This window comes from Astatotilapia calliptera, chromosome 17 (genome assembly GCF_964374335.1).
Source record: "Astatotilapia calliptera chromosome 17, fAstCal68.1, whole genome shotgun sequence".
In the NCBI taxonomy this organism is placed as follows: Eukaryota; Metazoa; Chordata; class Actinopteri; order Cichliformes; family Cichlidae; genus Astatotilapia; species Astatotilapia calliptera.
The window spans coordinates 9,398,891-9,411,760 of NC_137438.1; the positions used below are offsets into that span (position 1 = coordinate 9,398,891).

A 12,870-nucleotide genomic window follows, 5' to 3' on the forward strand; every position below is an offset into this window, starting at 1 on the left:
GAGAACAATTGATGATGCAGAGAATTTGTGAAATGCTAATTTAGTTTTGGAAGAATAGAGCATGTAAATACTGTATTTCTTTCTTTCCAGCATCTGTTAACAGTGCCCAGAAAAATGATGTATCAAAGAAGTCCCAGGGCTTTGTCTGCCATCTTGAAATCCAAAAAAGCCCCCAGAGTGTCCAGTTCGAATCCCAGAGAGAACTAAAGCTGTTGAGCAAGGCAGAGAAAAAGTTCTAGAGCCAAAGCCAAGTCAATGTGATGGAAAATTAGAGCCACAACTGATGGATATTAAAATTTCTGTTTCATTATGTCTAATATTGACTTAGCTAATTTAACAAAGCACTCTTAGATCACTTTGTGAGGAACTTAAAGGAGAAACGTTCACAGAGGAGCAGGGAGTATTCTTCTGTAATGTGTTTCAGTAAATTAAAGGAGAGAGGAGTTTAATAGTGTACTGTATTGTTGGGTTCATAGAGACATGGATTGCAAATAAAAGTGCAAAATGGACTATTAAGGAGTATTAGTACTAAAAAACAAACAAACATGCTGATTGGCCTGTTAGACTGGTTTGCATTAGCAGCAGGGTTACAGTAGGCTGAGGTTGCTGCCTGTACTTTGCTTCTTACATCATACGCTGATGAGTCAGAGGGACGGACAAACAAGGACCAGGAACAGCTGGTGTGACCCAGAGTCAAGCAAGAAGCCACAGAAGGAAGGCTTCTCACAAAATCAGACCGAGGAGGAAGTGGAGGGATGACTGAGGACTTGGAGGAGCAGGAAGACGAGCTGCTCGCTCTCCAGAGTATTTTCGATGCGGACGAGTTTGTTCGGGACGAGTCGAAGTCTGCCGGAGAAATCCGAGTATGTGTCGAGCTTCCTGTCGGCTTCAGCGTGGCTCTCAGAGAGGGTAAATCAGAGGCGCCGGGGTTGTCAAACACGCGACTGCTGGACCGAAAAGGTCCGATCTGATGTTTTTGGAAAATGTTGGTTTGGAATATTAGGAAGCACCTTTACTGTTACAGCCTTAATCATCTACTTAAGATAAAAATGGGTTTTATGTAGCCAATGATGTAAAATGAGTTAAACACTTGTTCTGCATTAGGCGAGCCCGTAACAATTTAATGAGCATGTTTTTGTTGGCATTAAATGGAATGTATGATGTATGAATTAAATATATCTATATTAAATATACCTTTGAACAGCTTAATGTCATCAAGCATCATTTATAGCTTTTGCTATTTGAGTTCATGTGACAGAATATATCAAATATTTTCTGTCGAATACACCCAAATTATTTAAAAACAAATAAACAAACATTACAGAAAGAGATTAGTTCATCTGATGAGCTCGTATTTTTCTTTCTAAGGTGAAAGTCTGCGTCAGTATGATATTTCCTTCCTTCCACCGCTGCTTTTGAACTTTGGGCTTCCTGAAGACTACCCTTCCTCCTCCCCTCCCTCCTTCAGCCTCACCTGCAGCTGGCTGACTCACACACAGGTAATCAGCAGTCAAGTCATTGTTGGTCACATGTTCAGCCTGCCAGTGTGTGAGAGGTTCACAGGACATTGTAGAGGCTCAGTAAAGATGACAACAATCTATTCTCCCTCTCCCTCCACAGTTGGCTGCACTGCGTGCTCATCTCGCTGATCTCTATGAGGCCACTGGGGGAGCTGTGGTGCTCTTCTCCTGGGTGCAGTTTCTCAGAGAAGATGCTCTGAGGTTCCTGAACATCCACAGTAAGCTGGATCTTCCTCCTGATGAACGCAGCACCCTGCATTATAACCAGGACCAACACGATGCTGAACTCTCAGAACCAAAGAACAATTCAGAGCCAGAGTTCTCTGTACCATCCTCGGAAGTTCAGGAGAATCCTTCAGACGGGAGCAGCGCAGACTCTCAGGGAGCTTCGGCTTTAGACTCCTGCAAGCATGACCAGAATGATCTGAACTCTCACCAGAGCCAGAGTGATCTAACCTCAGATTATCAAAGAGCTCTTTCTCCAGAGCCTGCACTCCAAAACCAAACCACACACACTCCAGATGTGACAATCCTCCAAGCCTCAGAGTTTAATGTTGATCTCCAGGATGATCTTTCTTCATCTGCAGAGAAATCCAAGCATCATCAAAGTGTCCGGGAAGATTTCTTAAATGAAGGAGATGCTTCTCTCTCATCGCTGCTTCCCTCCACCTCCTCAGGCACGTTAGATCCAAGTGAACTTGGAGCTGCTTCTCTGCCGGTCCAGCCCACAGATTCTCCTCAGAGTGAAGAGCAAACCCTCTCTGGTCTCTTTTTATCTCCATCACAGACTCTGCTGTCCCACATTTTGATCTATGATGCGGCCCAGAAACACAAAGTGTTTGCCACCACTTTCTTTGACTGCGGGGTTTGTTTTATGGGCCGGCTCGGGTCCGAGTGCGTGAAGCTGTCACCGTGTGGCCACGTCTTCTGCCGGGCCTGTCTCTGCGAGTTCTGTACGGTTCAGATCACAGAGGGGAACGTCCGGGATGTCACCTGTCCTCAGGCAGACTGCGCTGGTGCCCCTACACCTGCACAGGTAGAAGCTACACGCAGCCTTCAACCTGCAGAATGGTTTCAACAACTGTAGTGTTTGGTCCTTTCATCTAATATCAAAACACATTTTAAAAGCTGTTAAAAATAGCTACAGGTAGAAGGATCAAGCACAGAGGAGACAAGGAGAACTGATGACTGCCCTTTCTTGTCAAATAGAATAGAATAGAATAGAATAGAATAATCCTTTAATTGTCTCACACGGGGAAATTTGGTTTTAACAGCAGCCAGAAAGACCCATATACAAACAAACAGTACACAGAACAGAAACATACACAATATTTCTTACATATTTACATTAAGGACAATGGTTACTATAAACAGAGTACTGTACAGTTATTAAATTAAATAAAAATAACTACAGATAAGAGGCAAACCAGGTTGCAGTGTGAATCGGTTGATTAACTTATTGCAGTTACAGCGCAGATGTAAACATCTATGTTTGTTGGGAGCAGTTCTGATTGTACAGTCTGACAGCTGCAGGGAGGAAGGACCTGCGGAAATGCTCCTTCATGCATCGAGGATGCAGCAGTCTGTCACTGAAGGAGCTCTGCAGTTCAGCAACATGCATGGAGTGGGAGACTCTGTCCATCAGAGATGTTATTTTGGCCAGAGTCCTTCTGTCTCCCACCACCTGCACTTGGTCCTGGGTGCATCCCAGAACAGAGCTGGCCTTCCTGATGAGTTTATCCAACCTCTTCCTCTCAGCTGCCGATAAACTGCTGCTCCAACATACAACACTGTAAAAAATGACGGATGCCACCACAGAGTCATAGAAAGTCTTTAAAAGCGCTCCCTGTACTCCAAATGACCTCAGCTGCCTCAGCAGGTCGAGTCTGCTCTGACCTTTCCTGTAAAGAGCATCAGCGTTGTGGCTCCAGTCCAGTTTATTATTCAGGTGAACACCCAGGTACCTATAAGAGTCCACTATCTCAATGTCCACTCCCTGGATGTTCACCGGTGTCAGTGTGGTGGGTCTGCGTCTCCGGAAGTCCACCACCAATTCCTTGGTTTTCCCGGCGTTGATCAGCAGGTGGCTCTGCTGACACCAGTCTACAAAGTCCAGAGTCCACCGTCTGTACTCTGAGTCGTCCTCACCTGTGATGAGGCCGACTATGGCAGAGTCGTCAGAGAACTTCTGTAGGTGGCAGTGTGGAGAGGGTGAAGAGGACGGTGACGGCACCCTGTGGGGCCCCCATACTGCAGACCAGCGTGTCAGAGACACAGCCCTGTGACCTCACATACTGTGGGCGTCCTGTGAGGTAGTCCAGTATCCACTGGGACATGTGTTGGTCCACTCCCGATAGCTCCAGCTAAACAGTGCTTCCAGGCTTCTCCAGGTGAGTCAGAGCTCGGTGCAGGAGGTAGATGATGGCGTCCTCCACCCCAATGCCAGGCTGGTAAGCAAACTGTAGCGGATCCAATGAAGACCTCACCAGGGGGCGCAGATGGTTTAGAACCAACCTCTCGAGGTTCTTCATCAGATGCGATGTCAGGGGTACTGGCCTGTAGCTGCTGAGGTCCTTGGGATGGGAGGTCTTTGGTACCGGTACCACACAGGATGTCTTCCACAGCTGTGATACTTTCCCCAGTGACAGGCTCAGGTTGAGCAGATATCCTAGGATGCCACACAGTTCATCTGCGCAGCATCTCAGGAGCCTGGAGCTGATGCCATCTGGACCTGCAGCCTTCCGCACCTTGATCTTGCGAAGCTCGTTCCTCACTTGAAGTGCTGAGATAGAAAGAATGGATTTTGGGGGAGGGTGGTGTATGTTGGAGTCCACAGAAGCCGGGGGTGGGTGTAATGACTGGGAGCTGGGAGGCGTGAAGCTGAGAGTTGTGAAGTCCTGAGATGAAGGAGAGGCAGTCCCTGAAGGAGATTGCAGCAGGGGGGGACGATGCTGTGGGAGGGGTGGGTGGTTGATCAAACCTATTAAAATATTATTTAGGTCATTCACCCACCCCAAGTCTCCTGCAGCCTGAGGGGTTGGTTTTTGTCCTGAGATTGTCTTCAGGCTGTTCCAAACCCCTCTGATGTTGTCCTGTTGCAGCTGCTCTTCCATCTTCCTCCTGTAGTTTTCATTTCCTTGCCTTATCTTCCATTTCAGCTTCTTCTGGACGACTCTCAGCTCCTGTTCGTGTCCAGATCTAAAGACTCTCTTCTTCTCCTTGAGGAGAGCTTTAATTTCAGGATTTATCGATGGCTTGTTGTTAGAAAAACACCATACCTTTTTGATGGCTACGGTGTTCATGTAATCTGTAATGCAGTCTGTGATGCTGTTGAGGTCATCCTCCAGGGGGCTGCAGAGGTTGTCCCACACAGTAGAACGGAAACAGTCCCTCGGGGCCTCTTCAGTCTCTGCTGACCATTTCCTTACTGTGCGTTTCAAACACAGAGGTTTCAAATGAAACCTCTGTGTTTGAATTTCGATCAGCTGACCTCAGTCTCACTTTGTGTCTCTGCTTGTTCATCTCTGTTGTGTTTGTAGGTGCAGAGTCTGGTAGGGGAGAAGCTGTTTGACCGCTATGACCGTCTCCTGCTGCAGAAGACTCTGGACAGCATGTCTGGTCTGTTTTCTTTCTGTTGCTGTTATACTGATTGTGTGATGAAGGCTTTCATAGACTGATCAGAATCTATTTATTACATTTCTGGGTTAGACCTGGTAAAAAGAACATCTTTAGCTCTTTTTCATAAATATCTCATTTCTTTTGGCATCTTTTTGTCTCGCAGATGTGACGTACTGCCCTCGAACATCCTGCGGCTCTGCCGTGATTTTGGAGAAATCCAGCAAGGCAGCACTTTGCTCTGAGTGCGGCTTTGCCTTCTGCGTCATATGCAGAAAAACATACCATGGAACGGGGAAGTGTGAGACCAAGAAAAAATATGCTGAAAGATATATAATAGACCTGCCACAGTCACAAGGTACACAGCTGTGTGACCACAAGAAAAAGGTTTCAAAGAATAATGAAAATGACAACATCCAGTCACAGTAAATGTAAAACTGTTTCACAAATGAGACTTTGGAGGTTTGAAAGTACAGGAGGTAACTGGATGATTGCTTTGAGTCGATGCACATGTGTGTTTAGTCCAAGTGTAGATGCTGGTGTCCTTTATGTGTCTCTTAGAGGGGGTGAAGGCTCTCTGGGAGGACTATGCCAGTGGCAGCAGGGAGAGGAAGCGCCTGCTGGAAAATAGATATGGCTGCAATTTACTGGTGTCCATTGCAGAAAAAAAACTAAGCGACAACTGGATTGCCAACAATACCAAGAGTTGTCCTGAATGCTTCACTAGAATAGAGGTTTGCACTCACCTGAGCACATTCGTACAAACTTGCGAGCACAGAGCAGTTCAGAGAGAGTTTCTGATTGAATTTGCTCATACGTGTGTTGTGCTTTACGTTACAGAAGGATGGAGGGTGTGACCAGATGTTGTGCACTCGCTGTAAGAAGATTTTCTGGTGGGACAGACTGACTCCAGAAAACACAACCGAACAGTTTTATGGGGGTCAATCTTCTTCCAACTAATTCTAAGAATCAGCACCACATACTGTCTCATAATCAGCAGGGGGCAACAAAAACAACAATGACAGGAAGGAATAACCAAACCGTTGGTTCCTTAGAAAACCCAAAGTGCTGTAAATTAACAAAAATTGCCCTCTTTGGCTGTTTTATTTGCCTTAGGCCGCAATGAAGCATTTACACTAAAGGTGTATGTTCTAATCAATTATCAATTATTCTTTCAGTTAATGGACAAATTATGTGGTCAGAAAACAGACACATTTGCCAGAACCTTGTTTTTTCAAACCAACAGTTCAAAACACAAATTTCTTTTTCTCCTGATGAACCAAATTAACTGAGCAAGTATTTCCCAGACTGATGAATTCCTCTGCTTTTAGATGTGTGCTGCTGTTAAGTACTGTTATGGCACAAAAATGCTCTGTGCAGTCATTATCACTGTAACGTTTGAACTCTGAGGGAAAAGACAGGTTCACACTGCCACAGATATATGCAGCTGCAACAACTACAGGTAAAGCTTCTGACCTTGACGTGCATGTTTCATTTCAATTCCAGCAGCAGCCTACAGGTAGATCCTGAACATGTGTCTTCTTTCCCCTTCCTCCACTGCCCTGTTATGACAGTGCAACAAAGACGCCAGCATGTTTGATTTTCTTGTCTGTCCAGGAAAAATCCTGCTTCCTCATCACTTCCTCATAAATGTCTAAACAGCAGTTTGCCTTTATAACCCACAGAAGGAGACTGCAGAATGCAAGAATACTTTTTAATTGTATCGGTTACACCTTTATTTTTCCTGCTAGCACAAACAAAATACATGCTTCATTAAAAAAAGACAAATTTACTAACTCTCCAGACTGGAACCACTGTAGCTCCAAAAATGCAGGCTCATCCTTTAGTTAGAACATCTTGAAACATGGCTCAATCACCTCACCCTCAACCCCAACTGGTCACAGCAGATGACTTATTCTTCCGAACTATCAAAAGCGAGTCCCTCCTTCCCACTGTTGCCAAGTGCATGCTCATGGGCGTTCATCTGATTGTTGGGATTTTCTCTGTAGGATCTTTAACTTATGGTGTAATATACTTTGCAGTGACTGTTGCAGGGGTACCATATAAATAAAACTGAGTAAATTGGAAATCAGTTTGAAATTCTAGAAAATTTACACTGACACATACAGTGTGTGCTGGAAGGAATTCTTAGATAAAGAAGCATGAATTCACAGAAAACATAAGCAACTGATAATGGTAGTAATAACCGTCAAATTGACTTCTTGGCTATACTCAATATATTTTTTATAGGTTTTCACTGCAAGATTTGACTGAAGAAAACACCTGCGATGCATTTTCTAAAGGTGTTGGCGGGTTTTGTTGGCAAAACACTTTCCTTTATACTGGTTCTCAAGTCAAAAACACAGATTTTTTACTTTGCTCTCAAGGCTTGCACAGATTTGCTTTGCTTGGTACCTAAAATGTGAAATACACAATCACTTGACTGTGTATTTCACAAACACAATTTTACAATTAAACAAACCCGATATTTAATTTCACAAGTGTTTCAGGGTGACCTTTAGAAAGTAGATCGCCACAGTGGACCAGGGGGTAACCTATGAAAAGGCAAAAACTGCAGTTCCTCTAATGATCACTTGAGGCTGGTCCCAAAAGTGAGTCAGTCCTCACAGACACTGATATTAAAAATGTCCAACTTAAAAAACAAAAACAAAACCCAAAGCAAAACAAACTTAACATTTACAAAAAATGTTACTCTCTGCAGCCAGTCTTTTATATGTAAGACAGCTGGATATCTGCTTAATTTATTTATAACTCAGCTGTTAATGTTTCATTTTTTTTAATTGATGTATTTTCTAAGATGTGGTCACTTTAATTGACAGATGCACAAACACAGGGATGTGTAGCCAATTATTTGGTAGGCCTTGCTTATGGTGATTAGGCCAGTCTACTAAATCCATCACATGATGGCACAGACCATCCAAGAGGCATCATTTTCACTTCTAATAGCTGTTATATATGGGCTCAAAATGTGGTCATAAATATTTTGTACTTGTAAATCGGTTTTGTACTTGTAAAAAAGATTTGTGCGTGCGTAAAAAAGATTTGTGTGTGGACTTAGCCAAAAAAAACCCTGCAAGTTACAAGTACGAATTTTGACCCTATTTTTCTTCCTTTAAGCTGATTGGTCAATGTCATGTCAATCACAAATTAAACAATCCAATCAGAGAACAGATGGGTTTGGCTGTCGGAGGGGCACTTTTTTGAACTGCAGGTTCAAGGTTCAAGGTTCTTTATTTGTCACATGCATAGTTATACAAGTATAACACAGTGAAATGTAGCCTGACACGCTCCTCGACATGTGCAAAAAAATTGGGGGGGGGGGGTGTAGAGGAAGAACATTTTATATATATATATATATATATATATATATATATATATATATATATATATATATATATATATATATACATATATATATATATATATATATATATATATATATATATATATATATACATATATATATATATATATATATATATACATATATATATATACATATATATATATATATATATATATACATATATATACATATATACATACATTGGGTGAATGTGCAGTAGTAGCAGCAAGCAGGTGAATTCTGTACATTAATATGAATACACATCTGACTATTTTACAGGATAGACAATATAAACATATTTAAAATTAAAGGAATTGAAATGTACATTGTGCCTTGGTTTAGTGTCCTTGAAGGGTAATCTCTATATAAATATCTGATAGCAGTTAGGTTCCCTTACTTTCAGTAGCTGTTGAAAGGATAAAGTTGTGGTATGTCAGTGGTTAGAAATACCATTATTACTTTAGGATTAGTTTAACACAACGTCAGGGCTGACCCGGAACCATGGCTGTGAGTCACAGTGCGCAGCATAAAAGTGCTTTCACATCAGACGCAGGATGTGCTACTAATGCTAATTGCTAACTAAAAGCAAAGGATCCAGAATTTGTTGCGCTGGCTGCTGGGCTCTGTGGGTTTTTGCAGCAGCTCTACCTGTACTAGATGCACCTGCTCCATGTCGTTTTTATCTCTGACTTTATGTCCTCTATAAGAGTTTCTGGGTTTTTTTGCTAGTTCTTCAAATGTTCAATAAAAACATGTATGCTAATTCATAACGAAGAAAGCTTTGTAATGAAGACTGTCATTTCCAAAACACTGCGCCCCCCCGCGGTCCGCAGCGCTGTTGAAAAGGCTGTGGAAGTCCCTGTGTTAAACACGTAGTCCCGTGACACAAAAATCACCAAATTCTGACGACCACAGACTGTTTTCCTTTGTGGTGATGAAGGAAAACGCTGTGTTGGCATGTAAAAGGGCATTTATTCCCTTCAAAGACCTGCAGTTCAAAAAAAGCGCCCCTCCGACAGCCAAACCCATCTGTTCTCTGATTGGATTGTTACATTTGTGATTGACATGACATTCACCAATCAGATGAAAGGAAGAAAAATAGGGTCAAAATCCGTACTTGTAACTTGCAGGGGGTTTTTTTTGGCTAAGTCCACACACAAATCTTTTTTACACATACAAATCTTTTTTATGCATGCACAAATCTTTTTTACACACACATAATTCTTTTTACACATACAAATCCTGATTTACAAGTACAAAATATTTATGACCACATTTTGAGCCCATAGTTATAGCTTAGCACTAATTAGTGTGTGTCTTGCAAAGTCCACAGACAGTGGGCCTCAACTATGTGTCATCTTTAATGTACAGTCTATGTAGTATTTCCCCCTGATTTCATGTAGCTACTAAGCTAAGATACCCTTTGGTCAGGCTATTTTCTAAGTACTTTGATAATCTGTCTCCAGCACACGTGCAGCTGTAATTTTGACTCATAACCACAAGAGGGCTGGTTTGCGCTCTTATAAATCTGCTGTACACTTTTACACTATTAATTAATTTCCACGTTTTTAGCAGTCTTTAAAATATGTTACTTGCTATCCTTACGTGAGTGGTTGATGCAGAACAGATGAGCAGCCGGAGAGAGGACATGAACTCTCGGATGCTGTCATCTGTCGTCAGGTAAGCTGATTCTTAATGCACTTGGTGAACTTATTGTTCCCCTGCAAACCTCCCAAATAGAAATGAAACACTGACTGTAGGATACAGAGTGCACACATCTCAGCTTGTTTCACAGATGAGCAGTGGGGAAATCGGTGCGGCTCAGGATAAAGGTCGACAGGGGCAAAGTACCAGTTAAAAACACACACAACACACACACTCTCACAAAGTACTGAACGCACACAAAGGGGTCCCTAAAAACTAAAATTTCCTTCTCCCTACAGTCAGCTCTACTTTATGTGGCTTAATGTGTGTTAATGGTTGCAATGTCACAGTCACTAAGCCTAATGTGAGGAGTTATATCATCAGCTTTCTCTCTGCCTTCATCTCTGAGACAGTGACTGTTACATTTGCTCGATAGGTAGGAGGGCAAACAAATGAGCAAACATTTACTTTCCTTTTACTGACCGAGCTTTCTGAGCATTTTTTTTTTTTTTTGCCTGTCCCGTTTGGCTCTTTTGCCATCAGAATTATTGTCTAAAGGCAAAGAAAGATGCCCAACGGATTTACTTTACCAAATTGACCATCCCAGCCTTGCCGTAATGGTCCATTTGATTCACCTTTTTATTGTTTATTTTATTTTCACTTGCTGAATACGGGACAGACTTGACTGGAGGAAAGAAGGGGAGAAAGAAAGAGGGAAAGAGAAACAGCTGAGAAGAGGGACGGGGGAGAAGGGCAAAAAACAAAAACCAACAGAACGGGCAGAAAAAAAAAGAAAAGGAAAATGCATATGTCGATCACCTGGATCACCTGTTGAGAAAGAAAAAAGAAAACAAGCAGAAGAGAACAAGAGTAATAGAATAAACAACATCACAATGATATATGGGAATATGACAGTAAATACTAAATATTAAACATTATTGTGCAGCACATAAGATCAACAGAACACAGTGTGCTTTGAGGTAGGAGCCGAAAAGGGTGTAGTTTGTGGGTGTGATCACCCGTGTGTACACCTGTGAGCATGGACGCGCTTGTTTTTTTAAAAGGTTCCTTCATGTAATGATCTGCTAGAGGGTGTGGGGGGGCCACAGCCCTGTCCTCCAGGGCATGAAGCAGGTATGGAGGAGATCAAGACTCCAGACATCCAGAGGCCCCCAGAATACAAGAGACCAAGGAAGACCAACAGAGGGGCAGCCGCGCCACTGTCCCAGAAAGAGCTGAGGAGAGTCCCAGATGAGGGCTCACTCAGCAGCCGCGGAGCAGAAGCCAGGGGGAGTTGCAGTGACGCGCCCATGATCTCCTCCGGCAGTCAGCTGTGCCTGAGTGACCGAGCCCCAGGCCGAGAGGCCGGGGGCACCCCACCTCCGAAATGGCCCGAGTGAGCCCCAGGCTCCAGGCCCCGATAAGTGGCCGCCAAGGAGTGAGCCGGTGTGTACCTGGACGCCCATCCCCAGACACAAAGAACCACCAACGCACCGATGTCTGAGGGAGTCCGCCACTGGCAGGGGAAGTGGTGGTAGGGGGAGATAGGCCTCCAAACCTTGAAGGGCCTGAGATGTCCCCAGAGAGGTGGCGCCTGACACCCAACCTGACATATAGACACAGACATACAGGCACACACAGACACAAACATCCATTCCCACCCTCATGCTCTCATATGCACTTACTCCACACTCAACCAACGTGGAGACAGGCATAAAGAGACGCTGTACACACGATCACACTCCCCAAGCGTACTCTACAAACCAGGTCTAGGTACCCTTGCCCCTGGAGGGGGGAACTGCACCCAGACCCAGGTGGTGTTACCCTTTTCCCTGCGGTGGGGAGAGGCAGACCGCCCCGACTCCACAGCAGCAGGAAGGCCCCACACTCCAGACCGCAGTCGGACGGCCAACTCCTCCTCCTAGCCCCCCCGCTCCAGCAGGTCGCAGAGAACGGGGGTGAGAGAAGACTCCAAACCTCCCTCCACCCGCTCATTGTAGTGTTGATGCATGTGTGTTCTAAGGTGCATTTAAAACCCAGGAGGGCATGGAGCTACCTGCCAGAGAGCAGCAGGTAAGAGCATGGTCCCTCCTGCTAGCCCTCAGTGTCTACGTGTATTTAACATTGAGAGGTGGGCAACGGCGCCAGGGGTGGGGTATACACCCTGATGGTAATTTGGATTCCGTGTATCGTGCCCACCCCCAAGATCCTATATGTATGTGTAATGAGAGTGTGAGTAATGTGAATGTCTAAGTTGTGGGATAAAATTGAGGCAGAGGCAGCCAGAAGGGGGGGGGGGGGGGGAGCCTCCTCTGCACCCTGGTGACATACCCCTACTCCAAGGCCCTGCATGTGTGGGTGGTTGTGGTGGAGCGGGAAGAGGGAGGCAGCTGGAGATGGGGAGGAAAGGAAGGGAGGCGCAAGTGACCCCTCCCTGGGGCCAGCTCCCCCGCTGACCCCAGTAGGCACTCCCATACTCCGCGACCCGCCAGGGAAAGGGGGCCCAGGCCCATCCAGACCGGGGCCCAGTGCAACAGCGCCTCCCGGCCCCACAGAGCCCGGGACAGTCCACCCAACCCCACCACAGAGAAAACTGCACCCACCCCACCATCCACTCATCTTCCAGACTACATAAGACAATAAACACCCAGGCTGAGATCTTCCTCCACCTCTCCTGTATCTCCCCCTCCTGCAGAGAGAGTTCCTGAAGAGCGGAAAGCTCCT

General features: G+C 44.6%; 1 protein-coding gene across 2 annotated transcripts; it reads left to right on the forward strand.

The window, feature by feature from the left end:
* The first annotated feature begins 639 nt into the window (after positions 1–639).
* On the forward strand, positions 640–7,224 carry LOC113009710 (E3 ubiquitin-protein ligase RNF14-like). 2 transcript variants are annotated; one of them, XM_080291732.1, is made up of 7 exons: positions 640–960; positions 1,369–1,499; positions 1,621–2,556; positions 5,060–5,138; positions 5,302–5,493; positions 5,697–5,869; positions 5,976–7,224. In XM_080291732.1, exons 1-7 carry the CDS (start codon positions 756–758, stop codon positions 6,093–6,095), a joined length of 1,836 nt encoding a protein of 611 aa, XP_080147858.1. In that variant the 5' UTR covers positions 640–755; the 3' UTR covers positions 6,096–7,224. The 2 variants fall into 2 exon arrangements, with proteins under 2 accessions (XP_080147858.1, XP_026003966.1); XM_026148181.2 differs by having other exon boundaries at positions 642–909.
* The last annotated feature ends 5,646 nt before the right edge of the window (positions 7,225–12,870 follow it).

Coding starts and splice junctions, on each gene's coding strand:
- LOC113009710 (XM_080291732.1), top strand. CDS start 756: ATGACTGAGGACTTGGAGGAGCAGGAAGACGAGCTGCTCGCTCTCCAG. Junction 961..1,368: donor GCGACTGCTGGACCGAAAAG/GTCCGATCTGAT, acceptor TTTCTTTCTAAG/GTGAAAGTCTGCGTCAGTAT. Junction 5,139..5,301: donor GACTCTGGACAGCATGTCTG/GTCTGTTTTCTT, acceptor TTTGTCTCGCAG/ATGTGACGTACTGCCCTCGA.